Source organism: Lissotriton vulgaris, chromosome 5 (assembly GCF_964263255.1).
Source record: "Lissotriton vulgaris chromosome 5, aLisVul1.2, whole genome shotgun sequence".
NCBI lineage: Eukaryota > Metazoa > Chordata > Amphibia > Caudata > Salamandridae > Lissotriton > Lissotriton vulgaris.
In genome coordinates, this window is record NC_141693.1 from 135,949,980 (window position 1) to 135,971,313 (window position 21,334).

Here is a 21,334-nt window from a genome sequence, read left to right on the forward strand (position 1 = left end):
TGGCATTCACAATGGCAGCAATTGCAAATTAGTTACCACCTCTCCGCGCCTTTTTAAAAATTATGCCATATTTCTGTTTCCCTGAGTGGGGGTGCCAACTGTTGGTCATTTGTTAAATTTGCTAAAAACCAAGGCGTAATTCCTGGATCTTCTGCCATGTTGTTTAATGAACAGAGTAGAGATTCCCATGCCTAAGGCTGCTCTTTGCGGTCCCTGATGGGGCACATTGGACTTCATTACCTGGCCCCCGTTCACCATGCTTGATGCAATAAATCCCATTCCCGGGCTGCAAACCTCTTCTGGGCCCATTCATAGCATTTTAGTGATGTTTTCTGAAGTTTAATTAATCGCATAAACCTTGTGCAATCATCCTGGTCAAGTAAGTGGTTTGTCTGGGGTATGACTATTTCCATGCCACGATGGACCATGTAAGCCACTTCGTTTCACCATATGCTTCTTAATGTTATGCAGCTTGCGGCATAAACAGTTTTGATTATATATGTAACTTCATTAATTCTCTCAGCCATGAGTGTCAGGATCTGGAGTTTAGCAGCTCTTTTCCTGTGGTTTGTCCTGCATCCGTCCGTTTCCAGGCAACAGCATCTTCAGAGTGTAGTGAACATATGGTCAGTACTGTGGTTGGTGCAGCCACCTCTGTTGTCTTTGATTGCATCTCAGAAATCCCCATTGACATACCCCCTTAACGCTACCGAAAATCCATCATGACTGGAAGCTGTGAACGAGAGAAAACGTGTCCCCCTTCTTTGTGAGTCTGAAGGTCATTTGTAGGTCACTAGTTTCCTATACTCACCACTAACCAAATGTATTGGCGTAACATTTCTTCTTCATCTTAGTTCCCTTGTACAACCTTTCCCCATTGTTTCTGTTACCCGCTGCCCCCCAGTTATTATTCCTAAATCTCTTACATAAAAAAATCTAACATTCAGTACTTTGGCATGCACATATTATTTCATAAAAAATTAATGGATGAGTTGGGCTTAGTTCACAAGATAGTGAACTGCCTCCAAGAGAATAGTGCAGTCTCTTCAGTGGTGTGCTAATCCATTGAATTATCCCATTGGTTTTAATATCTGTATATTCTCTTTTTACTTGATTTATTCTTGGAGTTTGCATGCCAGAAATCAATGTAATTGTTCTGTTTACATGGTTTCTTTGTGTTGTTTAGCCACTAGTATCTACCAGGCGTACTATGCTGGACTGGTCATGTTAAGACTAAATTTGTGTTTGGTGTTCGCTTGACTGACTCTGTTAAAGTTAAACGAGTCTAAACTAGTTACCCACTTAACTTTCCTTTGAATCATTGGCCATGACAACACCTTCCTTGTTTAGGTCCTAGACTTTGATTTGACGCTCAAATAAAATATGACTTTCCAGCTGGAATTCTGACCTAGTCTAGTTAGGACTAGCTTTCATATCATCACTCAGGCTATTTTGATGTCAAGGTAAACATTTGAATACTCTATTGTTTCTGCTCCCACTGTCACCAATTATGTTCAAATATAAAGTTTGAAATTATCCTGGCTTGGTCATAAGCTCGCTACCTTACACCTTCCAAGACAGGCGTGTCACTTGTTGGCCTCAGTGGTACTGGTACGACATTTGTTGCATGAAATCCATCAATGAAATTGCAGATTGATGCCCAGATAGTGGAGGCTTTGAAGCATTTAGAGATTTGCTATGCATGACTTTTTTTGCGACAAGACGCACATGTCTAACCGGTGTGTATTTTTTTTTACTTTGACCTGTAGCCTCAGTTTATATAGTAACAAATAACACTTCTATTTAACTGGACCATCCAGTCCGCATTGGTCAGGATTCTGAAAATCCACACGAATTTAGATCCACTTATTTTCTTTATTAGTTCTCTGTTCATGGTTCCCACAAGAATGACGTTATGAGTATAGGGCTCTCTCAGTTTCGTTTTTGGAACATGTGGAAAATACATCCTTTAATCAGGTGTTTTTGAGACTTAGCTCTTTTTATGGGATTTTGTTTTTCAACATTTAGCCGTGTACAACTTTAATATAAATAATTTATAATACGATGGAATGTTTAATAAATACTGGAAATCTATGTTAAGTCGGCATCCTCTCTATTGTAAGACTGTATAATCTACATTCTGCTTAAGATGCTACTAAAAATTCTAATTAAGGATTTTAAGGACCCAATTCACAAAGCTTTTTCACCAGGTAGTTGTGACAAAGGTGCGGAGAAAGAACAATTTATGATTGCAAATATCGCATCCTCATTCACAGAATCAGAATATTTCAATCAAACACCACAAATAAAAACAAACAGCCAGGATAAGGAAATTGCAAATTCGTAGTGGCTGGGTTCTTGGTTGCAAAGTGTACTGTAAAGTGCAGTGGGCACCGAATAGTGGGTGTTCTGAATACCTTTGCGGGAGGTTTCCCACCCTGGAATTACATGCAAATCATTTCCTATCAAAACTAGGAATAAGTGACTTAACAGGGTTTGAAAACGTAAGAGTAGCTTATACATAATGTTGATGTTTCCTCCCAGTTTTCACCACGGAAAGGAAAATAATCCTTTGCCTATAGACTTCTTTTTGATGGAATGTAGGAAAAGGTATTGCTCCACAGTGAAAATGTTTTACTATTGTGGGGGCAGTTGATTATTATGTTCTAATGCAGTTTTCCTAGAAATGTACTCATGCAGACGTTTCCACCTAAGAGGAATTTTGCTTGTCTAAAAATATAAGCAGTGGAGAACACCTCAAAATGTTCTACTTGTGTACCTTTCCATGTGTACTCCTGTGAATATTTGTGAATACTAGAAGTAGAAAAATCTATTCCAAATGTGGACATAAACGTACTGGAGTCGATATTTGAAGTATTAAAACTCAGGCCAAAGTTAATGCGGGTGTTTCGAAGTTCTTTGACCTTTTACCTATATTTTATTTAAGGGTTGGCTTTTTTCCTTTTTCTATACCTCTCAGTATATTATTGTTTTAACCATTATACACTGCTTATATTATTATAATTTTTTTATTTCTTGTACTGCACTAAAATCCTAATATTTGGCGATCAAGCATCGTTTTAGAAATATAAAATGGTATAACAAAATGATATAACAATGTGAAAAATGATTAAATTAAAAAAATGGGATAAGAAAAAATGAGTATCTTAACATCACCTGCAACATTATTTATGTGGATTACCAAAACGACAAAAGTAAAAATTGCTAATAATTCGGAGTTAAGTGGCCAGAATGTTTTGACTCTCACAACGCATAAGCACGGACGCCCTGCTGGGTAATTACTCCACTGTATCCGATTACATGAAATCTAGTTAAAGATCATATATACCAAGCATAAAGCCTTTAAGAAATGGGACCCACTTAATTTACAAAATTGGACCTTCCATTTTGTTTTGTTTTTCATGTAGTTAAGTTTTTTGTAGTAAGACTCCACCAAAGAGGCCCTTTACAAAAAACATTAAGGAGCTGCAAGAATATTAATGTAGCAAGTAATGATGAGAGATACTGATTAGTGGGATGAAATCAGGAGATCTTCATAGTCATATATGTGTAGATGAAGATAGGAAAGATGGTGTTTGAGTAGTGTCCTCAAAGAAAGGAGGTTTAGTTCTTGTGTGAGATTTAGAGCTCCTTAGGTTTGATGCATTCCCTGACAAAGGGTGTTTCAAAGCTTGGGAGGGTCTTGTGTTTGAAGTTTTTGCTCCTAAGACCTCACTGACAGACGGACACGGGAGTCCCTTTGGCCTTAGAAGGATGAATTTTTAAGCTGATCTGTTTATATGCGATTATGCATATTTTGTTCCAGCTTCCAGGAGGAGGAATTGGTGGTCTCTCAGAATAAGGTGGTAGTCATCCAATGTTTTCTTGGATGATCAGTCATGCAGTGAAGTGGAAATCCGTGATAACTTGATTAGCGAGCATTATGGGACGCCAATCGTTGCTGCGTTGCCCATTTCCTGGTGGGATGTGATTTGATTGTGGACTACTGTTTTCAGCTGTTATTGTTTACCCGAACTAACCTTAGATCCAAGACAAGACACAGAGGAAAGACCCTTAAAAAACTGTGCTCCTGACTTTGGAATGAATTGGAGCGAACTCTGTGATGAAAACCATGTTAGATTTATAAAAGGCCACAAAATTACTCTTTTCTAATATGCTTTTGGACTACTTCTGCCTGACTGGGACCACTGCTCATCTAAGGTACCTAGCCGCTGTAGAGAGTTCTCCTATACCTCTGATATTTCCTGCCCCACACACTATTAACGGGAACCTTTAACTGGTGTTGTGATGGTCTGTCTCTGAGCCATTGTATGTGTATCACTGTACTGAAAGGCACTCTTAAAGGATAGAGCCACTAATATTGAGCACTCTGTAGTTGTTGTGTGGACATGTATAGCACGCAACATGTTTACACCCTAAATACACAAATATGTGATTTTAAATAAAATGAATGTTTTTCCACTAACTTACCACCAACTCTCAAGGCAGGGGAAGACTTCCATCCTCCAGCCTCAACAACATCCAATTGCTTCATTTTGTCCTAAAATGCGGCCCATGTGCAGTGCCATCTTCAGGTATGCTCAGACGTGAGTCCCGTGCTCTCCACGCCACTGGAGTACAGCTATCCTGGCCGATGACAGCTGATAGCCAGAAACCGGTCCTAGGATGCTTGATTCCGGTCCAGGGAAGACATGGCTTGGCAGTTCGGGCTGGACTGTTCCCATGAGGCAAAGGGTCAATGCTGATTTGCATATGGCCATGTCTAAACTGGGGTGGTGTGGTGAGCAAAAAAACAATGGATTTAGGCCCAGATGTCTGTACTGGGGTGAATGTATGACATTGTTCTGCATTCTGTCCATCAACTGTTGTTTTTGCATTTGTCACCCCAAGTGGGACGGGTATGCTCAGATGTGAGTCCCGTGCTCTCCACACCACTGGAGTCAAGCTATCCTGGCTGATGACGGCTGATAGCCAGAAACCGCTCCTAGGGTGCTTGATTCTGGTCCAGGGAAGACATGGCTTGGCAGTTCCGGCTGGACTGTTCCCATGAGGCACAGGGTCAAGGCTGATTTGCATATGGCAATGTCTGAGCTGGCGTGGTGTGGTGTGCAAAAAAACGATGGATTTAGGCCCAGATCTCTGTACTGGGGTGAATGTATGACATTGTTCTGCATTCTGTCCATCAACTGTTGTTTTTGCATCTTCAGGATTTTAGGCGCCTCTGACAAAATATTTTGTTTGCCCCTGTTTGGAATAACTACATTTTATTACCCAATTCTTTGCTAATTCAAGCCCTATTTTGTCTAAAAATATTGAAATATTTGTTTAAGATTAAGATACACAGAAGTGAGCTAGGGAGAAAATGAACTTTCTCAGGGGGCCTCTTGGAAGGTGGGGCCCCTGGGCAATTGCCATTTTGCCCATGCCTTTAAAACGTCTCTTCCCATATTGTCTACAAATGTTTGGCTTCCACCCAAAAGCAAGTGTGGTATTCTTACAAATTGCAAAAGCTTTGGCCTCAACCACTGCAGGGCATATCAGTATAAACCCCAGCATTAAAGAACCTTTTCATTCATAGCTCGCGGTCTCAGAGGATCAGTCACTCATTTCCATCTTTCTTTGAAATTCATATCTATAGAACTTTAATACTAAATAGACTTTGTCATGGTTTCCAAAAGCAGGTATTATATTAGTTTACAAAACCTGTTTCTGCTGTTACCTGGTGATATGTGATATTGGATTGCATGCCTGAGGAATGAGTGAAAAGCTAATCTGCATGACCTTGATTTGTAAGCTTGGAGTTTAATCAAAACTATTCAATCTGTTCCTTCTATGCCTTCTAGTCTCATGGGAAAATGGTAAGCAAAGACCTTTTCACTGCTTATTGTGCTCGATTCTCCTCCTTTTCACTCAAGCCTGCTTTTGTGACCTTGCTATATAACCAGTAGCTCTGTCTTTTGGTATAAATATTCTATGACCTGCACTTAGTCCGTCCAGCGCGGCAAAACCCTTTTTGGGTAGCTGCCGCGCTGTACAAGTTTAATAAATAAATGGAAATAAATAAAAGTGATGTAAGGGGATGAAAGTGTAATTGGGGTAGTTAGACTGACATCGGGCTACTATGAGACAGCCAATGACGTGCAGACGTCACTGCTGCAGCACAGTCACAAGAAAGGCTAGACTCAATATTCAGTACCTTGTGATGTTTTCAGTTTTTTGCAATTTACACTATTTTAGCCAGGAGAGGTGTGTAAAAAATGCATTCTCGTAAAAGCATTGCACTATTAGAGTAAATACTGCTTCTTGAGCGGGACTACTTTTTTTTTTAATCCAATGTAAACCTATTGTAAGCAGTAGTTTACTCAATCAATCAATCAGGAATTTGTAAAGCGCGCTACTCACCCGCAAGGGTCGTAAGGCGCTGGGGGGGGTGGGGGGGGGGGGGGTGAGCCGCTACTGCTCGTAACCTTCCTGTCTGTAGCAGTAAATAGAACCTCCTATCCTGTGGTTAACCCCGAGAATGCTGGTGGCGGAACCACTCCGTCACCAGCCTCGGACGCACTGTGCTGGTGACGGAGTGATTCCGTCACGGCACGCCTGCCGCGTCTTCGTGGCATTAATTCCGCACCTGCGCTGAGCGTTCCATTGAGCGGGCGGGGCCGTGACGGAACCACTCCGTCACAAGCACAGCGCGCCCGTGGCTGGTGACGGAGTGGTTCCGTCACCAGCATGGAGGCGCTGCGCGGCCCTCCCCCCCCCCCCCCCCCCCCTCCCCCCCAGCGCCGCAGTGGAATTACCGCCGCGGCCAAGGTGATAATGATGGGAATTAAAGGTTTCCAGAGTTTGCTGTGCCAACAACCTGCAGTTCCACGTTTTGGGCTTTCATTTATCAAATCGATGCCTTCTGAGAATTTTAGTTTTTACTTTTCTCTTATTGAACCAGTTGGACTAGTGTTCCTTTTAACAATTATTTTCAAAAGTATAGGCTAGGACAAGAACAACTGTGCTCTCCTGATATAGAACAATGCCGCTACCCTCGCTCGTATAGGGCATATGAGACAGGTTGAGGAATGCGTTTGGTAACTAATTGTAATTTCTGGAACGGTTGCGTATGCATACTTAAAAGAATAAACATGTTCTGTTTTATTGGTTCCCTTCACAGTGGTCCTATGGATTCTATTTAATTCATCTCCAGGGGAAACAGGGTTTCCAGTTTCTCTGCAAAACAGAAGACATGAAGAGGAGGTGGACGGAGCAGTTTGAGATGGCCATGTAAGGAATCTTTGTATGTGCTTTTCTCAAAATTGTGTTGTGTAGTAGGAGTTATGTAATGTATATTTATACTCCTGATGGGGGTATAAAAGGTCTCTGATCTGCATCGGGCTCCCGGGTACGTTTTTGTAGTTGATCGTTGGAAGGGAATTGGATGTTTTGTATCATATCACAAAGGTCTTGACTGAGTTGTGTGAGGTTCATATTTGTACTTCCAACATGGTGCTTTAAACATCAGTGCACATAAGCATGAGGTGTTCTAGAGAGTGTATGAATAGACACAGTGTATATATCCACAGTTTTAGGTGTTTAACCGCATGCGCGCTAGCGGGTTTTCCCGCTGCGCGCTGAAATTTGAAAAAACCCGCGTTACATGACAAAGCCAGCTCGTCATGCGCACAGCACAGGTAACGCCCATGACAAGCTGCCTTTGTCACCATCATCGAAGGGGTTAAGCTACATGAGGACACCTAAAGCAACACCCACTATGCACCACAAAGCAAACATGTTGCATCTGTTCTAATCCACAGCGTGCACAGTTTAGCACCCCCTAGGTGTGTACTGTGTGGGGTCCAATTAGAAGTGGCAAAGGCCTATCTTCCTTGGGCATACAGGTAAACAGCCAGGCATGAAGCCTTCTATCGAGTCCGACGAGGAGTATCATATCCATCCAGGGTCTTACAAGTGTCTATTTCAGCCGTCAATACCCCTCCTTAACATGTCTTGTGCAAGCAGTTACTCAGCTAACCTTAAGTGCTGCATAATACTAACATCATTGACTATTTAAAATAAAATCCAGCACCTCAGTCTCAGGTTTCTGTAAGTTTTAAAGTAAATAGCATAACTTAAGTAGATTCTGCCTTGTACATTGATTACTTAATTTCCATCAAACAGGTAGCTGATATTTGTTGTAAAATGTACAGAATAGAAAACTAGAGCATTATATAGAAATCTCTTGAATGCCCTTTTGTATGTGAAGGAGAGATGGTTTAATGTTCTCCAATATTTATTTTCATCATCAACAACAATGCATCCACATTCTCGATTTTTTTTTTCTTAAATGTTAGGTCCAACATTAAACCAGATAAAGCAAATGCCAATCACCACAACTTCCAGATGTTCACTTTTGAGAAAACCACCAACTGCAAAGCATGCAAAAAGTTTTTAAGGTAGGTAAAATTCTCGTGGGTGTCTACTCACATAATGAGTTCAAATTGTGCTTTAAGAAATCCACCTTACTTACTGTGTACTTTCTCTATAAGCCATGTTGTTGCTCTTTTGTCATGCTATGTTTATTTTTTGAACCTCGTTTTCTATATTAATAGATTAAATTAAATGTCAGAAAAATGAGTGATCAGTCGAATTGATGTAATACTTGGATATAGATAGCAGTATATTTGTTTTATGGAATCTGACATTTGTAGTCTGTGTTGAAACTGGGAATGGCAATTCAAAATAGAAGGAAGTGTTTGATTGAAAATAAGATATCTGTTTCATCTGGAAAAATAACACTAGTCTGCTTTGTACTGGCTCAGCATTGATATTGTGACTTACTATTCTGGCTGTCAGCCGTGAGTCACATAAATGCAAAATTAAAATTGGAATGCAAGTCCACTGTCGTCTTCTAAATCACCAAAGACTGAGGCTTGAATTTTCAAACTGGGTTATAGGCCGATGACTTAAATATGCTTAATTTGTGCTTAAACTTGTACCGAAATAGTATTTAAAAGTAGTTTCTTGCAAATGTTTAATACTAATTGTTGAGGACATATTTTGAAATTGTCTGTATAGCAAACCTCTAGCAACATTTTTATACTTTTTAATTTCTAATACTTTTTTCTTGCTTTTCACTTTTTCTTTTTTCTTTTCCAATTAAATAGATTTTCCTCCTTATTTTCATTTGTACAACTCTGATTGCATCTTCACTCACCCACCATTATTTGTTTTTAGTTCCTCCTTCTTCATTAACACTACTTTGTTTCTTATTTCTTTTCTTTAAAAAATGTTTTCCTTCAGAACAAATCTATTCCATACAGAAACAAAGGCTGAAAAGGTTAGCTTTACAGAGAACGTAATTTGTTTCAGATATAAATTTTAATGTCCTCTATTTAGTTTGATAGCTTTGCATCTTTTTTCCAGAGGGACGTTCTATCAGGGATATCTTTGTCCGAAATGTGGAGTTGGAGCCCATAAAGAATGTCTCGAAATTATTCCCCCATGCAAAATAAGTAAGTGCATCGATCTTGATACAGCTGTTACGGGGAGATCATTGTAGTTAAATCATTTTCTCTGTTTTGAAATGCATTTCCTTTACTATAGGAACATTTTTCACTGTCTAGTCCTGGGAGATTTTTATTTCAAAAGGAATGTGCAGTGCAGACTTTCTATTGACTCCCAACTGACACCTCGTTGAGCATTCCATATGTTTTATGAGAGAAGGTGACTGCGAAGAATAGTGCGAATTTTGGAACTTTTCCTATTTTGGTCTTTGTGGGAATTTGAAACAAAACTGTGAAGAATAGGAGATTTTGGGAGTGTTTTTAGTATCTAAATATCTGTCTGAAATATCGACCTACAAAAATATATATATTTTTAAACTTTTGTTTGTTTTTCAAACAATTTACACATGTATGCCATTTACACTTATAATAACAGACACAGTATAGGTACAATCATCTCATGATGCCTGAGAGCATTTGATTGCGCATCGGTAATTAGCAAAGGTCAATGGACCGTTTATCTACTCATCAAGATTTAGCAGACAATTGATCAAGGCATCTCACATGCCCACAGATACGTAAGTAGTACTAAATACTTTCAACATGTTACATCAATAATAAGGTACTATACTACTGAACCCAATTGTGTTCCATTTCAGGCATATTCGGGCAATCCAAACGGCTACGACTGCAATGCATTTAACTTAGTTCAATAGCACTTCGCCCCTCAAGAAACACATATGTATTGGTGATGCGTGTGTGCAGCACTTCTCAGGATGTGGTCACCTATTGCTCTGTTGCGGGGCTTCTCTGTGGATGCTCTAACAAATAACACTTCGGGGGGCCCAAATGTCTTTAGGCCTGGATGTTCTTGGTAATAGTTCCGTGTATGTAGTGAGCTGTTCCTGACAATACACCAAGTCGTCAATCCATACTTTGAACTTGGGCGCCCTTCCCCTGCCGCATGCCACCCGCCTTTTTGCCATCAGTAATACAAGGGCCACGTATTTACGATGCGCCGCCTGCAATGGCTTAACATATCCCAACAGGGCTAGCAATGGTGTGGGCTCAATATGAACATTTACCATCAAATTCAGAGCCTCAAAAACAAGCTTCCAGTAGTCATGTACCCCCGGCCATTCCCAGGCTAGATGTAAGAAATCTGCCTCTGGGGCCCGACACCTGTCGCACCTATCTGTATCCCTCAGTTTATACCTATGCATCCGGGCTGGGATGTAATACAATCTGTGTAGACATTTGTAGTGTGTAGCCTGCTGCTGGAAAGACCTGCTCTGTTTGCAAAGAGCAGTATTCCCACTGTTCGTCCGTCATTGCAAATCCCAATTTCGAGTCCCTGTGCGTTCTAGCTAGTGCAGGCGGTTCCTCTCTCTGTGTGTGCACCGTGCAGTATAAAAGTGATACTTGGCCGTCACACTTTTAAGAGTCAGCTGCAGCAGTGCCAGGCCTGGAAGCTCAGCCAGGAAGTCCGGGGTAAGGAAGCGGATGCCCTGCTGAGATGTATGTATAGAAAGACATCAAGCGGTGTCTGTTGCAAGCCCTGGAAAATATGCTCAACCTTTCGAAACTGACCTTCATGATACATGTGCCCCCAAGTTTTAATGTGTGTACGCTCCAAAAAATTCTGAAATGCCGCTTCTTGCAGAAGGGGCATAGTGAGATGATACACGAGAGGCAGCAGCAGAGAATATGGCAGGGGGGTGTCTAACAACCGACTTATGTGTGCCCACGCTGCAATTGTGCAGGTGACAGTAGTCTGCGTCTTTTCCCTGACGGCAGGTGTGTCATACAGCGCGCCCTAAATTGGAACGGGATGTGCGAGCCAGTGCTCTGCCACCACTTTTGGCATATATCCTGGTTGGTGCACCCAGAAGTATGCATAGTGGGCCTGCACGCTGGTATAATACAATTCAAAGTTGGGTACCCCAAATCCCTCTTGCGAGTAGGGTCTATTGAGAACATTCCACTGCAGTCTCGGGTGTTTGCCCCCCATACCAATCGCATCAGCTCAGACTTGAGCGCTTTACAAAAATAAGTCCCCGGGTGGAACAGTATATTCAAAAACAGAAAAAGCAGTTGAGGTAGTATCACCATTTTAATTCGGGACACCCGTCCCGCCATGGAGTGGGGGAGTGTGATCCAGCGGGAGACGTTATCCGTTTTGCGCGTCATGGCAGTGCCATAATTAAGGCGCATCAGGTCGTCTTTATCTCTGGGAACACGAATGCCCAGATACCTCAGCTCTTCTTCACACCACTCCAACGGATAATCTAACGGGAAGCGAACCGTCGCAGCCATCAGGGGAAAATACAGGACTTACCCCAATTGATTTGAATCCCAAAAAGTTTCCCAAACACAATGAACTCCCTGAGGACTGGATTTAGATTGTGCTGCGGATCTCAAATATACAGCGTTATGTCATCCGCATATAAGGTTATTAACATCTGCCTCATATTACACCGCAGTGCCCTATCCTTATGGTGCTGCCGCAGCTTTGCCGCTAACGGTTCAATTGCGAGCGCAAAAAGTAAGGGCGACAGAGGGCAACCGTTACGGGTGCCCCTCGTGACTGGGAACGCCTGGGACACATGACTGGCGAGCAGTACAGTGACTTCATCCAGGAGAGAAAGAGGGTCGGAAAGCCCATTCGCGACATCATCCCAAAGATATAGTCCCATTCAATTGAATCAAAAGCCTTTTTTGGCATCTAAAAAGACGGCCGTCAAAGGCAGTTCAGAGGAGACGTTATTTAACACAGTGAAAAGTGTTCGTAAGTTGTGGGAACTAGCTCTTCCGGGTACAAAGCCAGATTGATCGGGCAGAATCAAATTCTCCATCAGCAAGCCGAGCCGGGTGGCAATGAGTTTGGCTAGTATTTTAACATCACAATTAAGGAGAGACAGTGGCCTGTAGTAGTCGCACTGATGGGGGTACTTTCCCCGGCTGCAAAAGTTAGATGATGAGGGCCTCCCTCATGGAAGGCACAAGGTAGTCCGTATCCAAAGCGTCTTCGTAGACTTCACTCAGTATGGGGGCCATCTGATTGATGTAAGTTTTGTAAAACTCTATGGGAATGCCATCTGTACCGGTGGCCCTCCCGGACTGCATGTGCATGATTGCTTCCCTCACTTCATCAAGCTCAAACGGGGCACATAGAAACTTTCGCTGCACATCACTCAGCCACCCCAATGCCACATCCCCCAAATAACTATCCAAATCCAACTCATCTACCCTGTGCGTGGTGTACAATTTAGCATAGTGCGCGGTAAAGGCATTAAGTATGTACGCAGTGTCTCTGTATACCACCTCACCCGGCCCCTCAAGTTCCAACACATAGTTGGAATAGCGTGGTTTTCTAATTGTGTCTGCCAGGGCTTTGCCCGGTCTCTCCCCCTGCCCATACCGTCGAGCCACCCAATATCTACCCCTGAAACTGGATTCTCTGCATGCCGAGTACATGCCGAGTACATGTACTCTGTGAGTGTCTCCCTGAATTTCAATCATGTGGTGCTATCTGGGTGTTTAGCTAGTGTCGTCTACAGCGCCTTGAGTTCTATTTCCAGCTTGCGCAGTGTGTTCATGATGTCTTTGAGTACTCCAGCCCCCTTAGATATACAATAGCCCCCAAGCGTAACTTTGAAAGCCTCCCAAATGGTCTCCACACTCTCAACTAAATCTTTATTTCGCACAAAGAAGCCGCACACTTCCTCCCGAAACACTGAAGCTAGTAGGATAGGAGCATGTAATCTCTAACTGCTGCGCGGAGGCCCATAATCTGCCGAGGATAAGGCAAGTTTGACAGGGGCATGGTCTGAGTAAGTTCGGTCAGGTGCTGCGCTTGGGAAATGGCTGGACACAGCCCCCTGAACAGGAAGAAATAGTCCAGACGTGCCCACGATGCCGCCTGTGCAGTGTAGTGTGTTCCTTCTAGCTTGTGGGGAATGCATATGCCTCCAGGCATGACCTACAAAAATATTGCATCCATATTATCTGGATCTATGATGATACAATGCATGTTACTACAACGCATGCTTTTACAACGTATTTTTTACAACGCAAAGTCTATTACATCGCAATATAGTGTTACTAATGAAAAAGTGCCAATACAACGAAATCTATTAAACCGTATACCATTACAACGCATTTAAATTATATATATATTTTTTTTTTGTAATATAAAATCTGGCACGGAATGCAGGGAAATTAGGGGTTTTGGGTGGGGAAGTGTATTAAAATGTGGTGAAAAACTATACGGAAAAGCACTGATTTTCCAAAAAATAATTAAATTAATAACAGTTAATTTATTTATTTAATAAATTAAATAAATTAATATTTTTTTAAAAATAGTGAAATTAATACTGGGACGGGATGCAGGGGAATTAGGGGGTTTGGGTGGGGAAGAAACTGCACGGAAATACCGCAAAATCATATAGATATTCAAATGAATACTCGAGTAATACAATAAATACTCGAGTAACAATAAAAATACTCCTATTTATGAAAATTGACATATTTGAGCGAGATAATTTTCCCCAAAAAATATTTACATTTTTAACGATTTATTTATTCAATAAATTAAAATAAATAAATAATTTTAAAAAAATAGTTAAAAAAATACTGGGACGGGAAGCAGGGAAATTAGGGGTTTTGGGTGGGGAAGTGTATTAAAATGTGGGGGAAAACTACACGAAAAAGCACTGATTTTCTAAAAAATTATTAAATTAATAACAGTTAATTTATTTATTTAATAAATTAAATAAATAATAATTTTATAAAAAATAGTAAAATAAATACTGAGACGGGATGCAGGAAAATTAGGGGTTTTAGTTGGGGAAGTGTATTGAAATGTAAGAAACTGCACGGAAATACCGCAAAATCATAGAGATATTCAAATTAATACGCGAGTAATATAATAAGTACTCGAGTAACAAAAAAAAATACTCATATTTATGAAAACTGACATATTTCACCGATATAACGATGAATCAGAATATTTTGTATCTATGTTTTACTTTAAATAAAGTTATAAAAGTTTACTACCTTGAGCGCAGATCAGCTTCCTGCTGCTTCCAGCAATCGATGCAATCCAAGATGGCCGCTTACGTCGACGTTAACGTAACGACGTGATCAAAATTTAGCAAGACAAAAAAAGGACTATTTATTTAACTTTTATTGTATTTATCTTTAAATGTATTAAAAATATTATTTGAAAAGTGAAAATGTTACAAAAATATTTAAAATGTAAATAAAAATATATATTTTTTTATACATTTTTTTTACAAAATAAAATAATTAAAAAAAACTCATGGTCTTTCCACTTTCATTTTGATTAAATATAACGTTTTAAATTATTGTATAAGTACTAAAATGCATGTTTATTATCACTTACCAATATGCTAATCTTGTTTCCATCTTCTCCATCCTGCTTCTGTTGTTTTTCGACCTTACAATTCAGTTCCGCGGGTTACTATAGAGTAGTCATTGAAATAAATGAAGGACTAAAGCCTTCATTGTAATCAATGTAAAACCGTGGGAAAATTTCAAAAAATACATCTAAAAATTTTCCTTTCAATTTTTAAAAATGCAAAATATTGTAAAACTTCTAAAAATAATAACATTATGTTTTAATATTTTTATCAATCAAAATAAATATTTTTTATTTTTTTTTTAATTTAAAAAATGTCCAGAATATTACTTTATAAAATAAAAAAAACTAATATATAAAGCTAATTATATTTTATTTTAAATTATATTTCTTATATTAAACATTACATATGAAATTTTTTAAAGATTAAATTTTAAAAAATACCTAGAAAAAAAGATAGAATAAATATATACATTTTCTAAATAAATACCTGAGTATTAATACTACTATTAATATCCATTTTTCCAACAAATATAAATGATTTTCTTTCTTCAAATTTTAATATTTCCCAAAAAGATAACTGAATAAATAAACATCAAATGAAATACATTTTACCAAAATTAATTCTTAATATTTTAATAACTAAAATAAATATAATAAATATAAAAACTTATTTTTTAATCCATAATTTTCATCTGAAAATTTATAATAATTAGTTATTTTTTTTAAAACAATATTTCCAATATTAGAAATTACCAGAGTATTATTTTAAAAAATAATATATTTTTTAAAAATAAAAATTAAATATTATTTATAATAAAAATAGTAAAACCAAAAAATAAATTAAAGAATACCTGAGTAAATCTCGCAAAAAAAATTATATTCATTAATATAAATTTACGATATAAAAACATGCGTTGTAATAGCACTTGCGTTGTAACAGCATGCGTTGTAAAAACATGCGTTGTAATTGAACTTGCGTTGTAATACTTGCGTTGTAAAAGCACTGCGTTGTAATACTTGCGTTGTAATGGTTGTTTCCCATATTATCTACATTAGCACAGCATTGTTATGTAGGTTTAGGTGCCAGGATGTAGAGTTAAGAAAAGTAGATGTATACTTACTTTAACACTGCAGAGACACTAGATATAGCATTTAGAATATAGATTAATTTTATTATTGCTATTGAAATAAAGTGACAACCAATCTTGGTTAGAAAGGAAAGCAAATGCTGATCTAAATGTATATTTACAATCCAACAATGGATTAACAATGTCACTGACTTTAGGACCCATCAAGTTAGAAGAGTTATGCCTTTATTTTACACCATCTTGATGTATTAATTAATTTGTAATTGCTATTTTGTTCATGCAATTAAAATGAAGCTACAGTTGATTTTGCAGATCGCAATTTCCAGTTCCCCAAAGAGATATAGTACAAAGCTTGAAGCTAGCTCACTGCTATGACCACGTCAAATCTGGACCGAAAAGTTTTTAAACCCTCCCCTTTAGCTTGTGTTACTGCAAAGCCTGGCGTGGGCAAAGTCTGCAAGCTAGGGACTGTCCAGGGAACACACGAGGAAGGGGGGGCATAGGAGGACATCTTCCAGATCATTTCAGAGTTTTCAAAAGGAAATATTTGAGATGTATAGGTTGGCATATGGAATATGAAATATATAAAGCTAAGAAATTATCTTGACATCTAAGTGAGTTAAAATGGCAAAAGCAATTAAATTTAATCTATGGGAACTCTACTAAAGATTTATCCTCTTAAATTATGGAGTGCTTAAATAAAGGACAAATAAGGTATAAACTGAGCAAGAGGAGAGAGATTCAAACTGCGTATCAGAAGGTTATGTTGCTGTTTTTGCAGTTGAGGGTGAAAAAAGGTTCTTGACAATCTTTGAAACCTCACACAACACCAGGCAAAGTTGAAAGGTACCACCTTCCAGTTTGGAATTATGGTTGCAAAAGGTTTTGTGCTTCTTCAGATTGCCAGTACCCACTGGCTCTGCTCTGTTGCAGTTGACTGTTTCTTTAGATAAATGGCTACACGTGATTACAAAGTGGAAGACTATAATCCCAAAGTGTTACCATGAAATGGCTATAAAGGAAAATAAAAAGAAATGTAAGCCTAACTATGGCCATCATCGTTATATCAACACTAGCCATGACCTTAAAGCTTTACTCTAACCCCTGCCCTTATAGCCTAATGTTCATGCCAACTCTGTCCTAAAAGTCTAATTCAAATATAACACTCACCCTAAGCCTTTGAGATGACCCTACAATCAGTGCTTAATTTGAGCCTGTGGTGTCCGGTGTTCAGTACCAGCACTTAATTATCAACACTGGTGCTTTTCATGAGCTCCAAGTAAGGACATTTTAATTTCTGCTAGGCACAGGGAAATTACGTGATTTTGAGCCAACGCTGAGACTCGAACGTGGTTCCCCGGCTCCGAAGTTGACAGCTCTGTCAATTATGCCACATCCTTTCCCCACTTTCATGGTTAGTACTTGGTTCTGTTTTAGGCGGTGCTAACAGGAGAAATGGGCTGGTGCAAGCTGCCTCCTGACGAGAGTCCCGGCATTTACATTTTTGTTTTTTTACAAATTAACCACTGCCTACAATAAACGGTGCCCTACAGCCCCACACCTATGACTAATGTTAGCCGTAAGACTGACTCTAGGCCTGAACTAAGGCTAGTGCATACTCCCTGTACAGTGTCAGTATAATAAAGGTAACCTCTTCGTTCTGAGGCTATGACTCATGGTAACCTTCACCCTACAGCATGCCCTGTGCCTCAGCCTAATAACAATAACAACATCTCATTTACCCAGGGCTATTAGCCCAATTGTAACCCAAAATCTAAAACTGGCCCTAAACCTTAAAATGAAACTAGCGCCAAACCGAAGTCTAATGCTCATCTATGTTTTAAAATGTTGGTTAAAAAAGGACTCTCATCAAAACAACTATATTTGTGAAGTGCACATTTACGCCGAGGAGTATCTTGGTGCTGTATAAAAGTTGTTTATTGTTAGACAACACAATGGTACTCCTATTATCGACCTTGGAAGGGTGAATGGCTGAGAAGACCTACACGGATTCAAGCTGGAGACCATGAGGCCAAGTAAAGCTTCCTGTTGTGCTCTGAGCCCTCAGATCCCTCCATTATTATGTTTTAGGTGTCTTCGTTTATCTAAAATGGCTGCCAGTGAGAAATATCACTGCCATTACGCGTTAATGGGGATTCAGCACAGCACAGTGGGTGTTAGCGGGGCGCATGGAAGTGTTTAACATTCACGCCAAGCTCTTTTTGCGTTTGAAACTGATGAATATTTATGCTAATAAATTTGGCCGCAAGGATTTCCCGTCAAAAGGTATTTTGAAGGATTCTAGGCATGTGAGCAAGAGGTGGAATGTTATGAGAAAGTAATTTATTTTGAGCCTGCATATATAGATTTTGGTTTATAATTGTTTTAGAAAGAATAATCACAGAGCCTAAGACCGTATTGAGAACAGCGAAAAACCCTTAGACTTTGATTCAATGCATATTTTCCCTCCCATTTGCCAGGCCTTCGACAGGAAGTTAAATATGTTGTGCCTGCTTGCTTGTTTTTTTTTTAATCAAGTAATATTCATAAAATATGTGAGAAAATAAGGGTCGCACAACTAAGTATAATTACGAAATTCAAATATAAAATAGTTTTCAATGGCGATTTTTGGTCCTAATCCATTTACGTTGTAACATTAATATTTAATGTGGTTGTGTTTTTTACCAGGTGAATACCTCTGGGATGGTAATGTGTATTTACTGTGGAAAAATATGTTGAACAATAAAAATAAATGTTAGTCGAAGCCTGTGTTGTTTTTAACTGCAGAAGGAATTGCAGGATCTTCTTATAAATGTAGTAAAGGATGATGCTGCCGAGGTTTTGTCTTAATTACACTATAAAAAAGGGGGGCATGAGTGTTCTAAGGGAGAATGCTTCAGGCCATGTTATTGTGTAGGAGGTTTTTGTGAGCAGCCTTAGTTAGTACTTGCTGTGTTCACTGTCTTCTCTAAACTCAGCTCTGGCCCTTCTAAGGGACCACCCACTCCTAACTCTGAACTTCTGACTCTGGACAATTATCAACACTTTAAGTTTTTGCAGAGCTATAATCTTCATCCACCCCCATAAAAGCACACAGTACCTACTTCTGTGATAGAGAGCTGCCTTTCGCAAAGACAGTTGCATCTAAAGAGGAGCTTGGATATGTAAAACGTATTTCCCTTAGATTCTGCACTCCGTAGTTCGCTGCTCCTGCACTTTTTGGTGTCACAGACAGTATTAACTGTTTTTGGTTGAATGGATTTATTGTATGAAAATACCAGTTGTTAAAGTGAGCTTTGAAGTAGCTCATTATTTATTTTTGTTTGACTTTCCTGTCAGTTTCATTTGCTTGCTTTTTATTCAGTAGTTTTCCTTCCTCTCTCTGTGTTTGTCCCTTCTCTTGGAGCATAGCTCCTTCACCATCCTTTTAACTAGATGACGGGTATCCTTCCTCTGCATATACTAGAGGAACTATATTTTCTTTTTCTTTCTGCACTTTAGTGAAATGCATGTGTTTTCTTGCTCGCCCTCTCCCCTGTGTGTTGCTGCTTCTTCTCATCACCACCTACCCCCCTGCACTCTGTTTAGCTTTCTCATCCCACTTCGTCCATTGCTCTCACCACCCGACCCATCCCCATTCTGCCTGGCAGTTTTATTAATACCCTCCTGCCCTCTTCAGTTTCTCTGCTGCCCTGTTCACTGCTGCCTATTGGTGGTGTTGATTTGCTTCTCCTAGCCGCATTACTCTTTTGCACCATCACCCTCCTTGTATTTCTTTTAATTTTCAATTTTATTTTAACTTTCTTAGGCTGACCCTAGCAGCTGCAGCCTGGTCTCTCCTTTCCCTAAATGTGCTTTCAAACTCCTTTTATTTTTTAATTCATCTCACCAAGATGGGTACCCACCATCTTAAAATGATAAATTGAGAAAAAATGAACCCCCAAAAAGCTACTGTATCATGCCATATGCACACGTGTGGTGACTTGCCCTGTAACTTTAATTGCAGTTCTTCTGTTTGCAGTCATTCAAATGCTAGTAGATGTAAATGCAAAAAGGGGTTTAAAAGTTAGATCTGTAGCCTGGCAGGACTGGCCTACTGAAAGATAGCTTCAAATGACATGTTCATTCTTTCATTGTTTAAACATATTTTATGTTAAATCACTCCTGATATTAACAGTTTATTCTGTTCCATTTTGTGTTTCAGTCGCTCCAGATGATCTCGTAAGTGGATTTTAATTTTTGTAAATAGCTCATTATCATGAGATGTGAACACAGCCATATGTTGTAGGTCTGAGAATTGTGTGCGTGTTTTAAGCATCTGGGGCCCCTGATCAGTCAGTTTTGTCTCATTGCACTAAAACTTAGAGGATCTCAAAGGTGCCTTGATTTTTTTAATATTCATCGACCAGTTAAAGGGTGATCCACTTCACCATTAATTTTTGCCGCTTGCCTCTGTACCGCTGAAATATTGTACGGATTTTATGTCTGCCAAGAAAAGTCTCAGTTGCTTCTTGAGACCTTTAGAAATAAAGTCAAACATAACTCGGCCATTTCTAAGTATAGTTTCCTTTTCTATAAGAATTAGCTGGGGCCTTGGTCTTTCCTTGAGTGTGTGGCAAGGAAGCCATGCCCATCTAACATGCAGAGATCATCTTTATTGCAAACTCAGGTACCTGGTTCCTGCTTCACCTACATGGCAGTCTGTCCTGTAGTCAGATCACACAGCTCTAGTGTCGTATACCTGGGTTTGGGATGCTTCACAATGATACAACACATGCCTCAAAGTACCCATAATCCTAAAATATCAAATCCGATCGCTTGCATACACACCACATCTGGGGCATATACTTTGTCCAACTAATAACACAACTCCGTATGATCAGCTGAGGTATAGACACTCAGAAACAATGCGGAAAGACCCTACAAAGAGGAAACCAGGCCAGATATGCCATGTACAAGTGCTGATAACATACAATACCAGCTGCATTGTCTTTCAACGTCGCCCCTATCTTCTATCTGCAAAGAATAATATTTCTTTTTTTTACTTTGTATTAAATCCAGCATTTTTCTTTCTGTTACAGGATCCAGTCAGCATGGGCTCTGGTAAGGCCTTTTCTGTTGGTTTGATATGTATGATGCAGTCTTCACGAACATGCAACTTGGCCCCTGTGTTAACATTTTGTGTCTTCGTTGTGTGTTTGTGATGCAGGAACCTTTGGTGTAAAGTTATGATGTAATGTGGAAAACTTTCAATTTAGCTTAATTAACTTCCTTTACAGCAGTTTATATAATATATATTTTGTTCTGTTTCCTCTGAGATAATCAAACTGCAGGGTTATTGACTTATG

At 39.4% G+C, this 21,334-nt stretch overlaps 1 protein-coding gene across 2 annotated transcripts in view; it reads left to right on the forward strand.

Annotated features, from left to right (window-relative positions):
* VAV2 (vav guanine nucleotide exchange factor 2) overlaps positions 1-21,334 on the forward strand; it is a 789,576-nt gene that overhangs the window by 728,282 nt on the left and 39,960 nt on the right. For both annotated transcript variants that reach the window (XM_086921069.1, XM_086921070.1), the window contains exons 15-19: positions 7,184-7,293; positions 8,361-8,462; positions 9,433-9,521; positions 20,191-20,207; positions 21,068-21,089. In XM_086921069.1, coding sequence (XP_086777195.1) covers positions 7,184-7,293; positions 8,361-8,462; positions 9,433-9,521; positions 20,191-20,207; positions 21,068-21,089 — 340 coding nt within the window. The remainder of the gene's footprint in view (positions 1-7,183; positions 7,294-8,360; positions 8,463-9,432; positions 9,522-20,190; positions 20,208-21,067; positions 21,090-21,334) is intronic.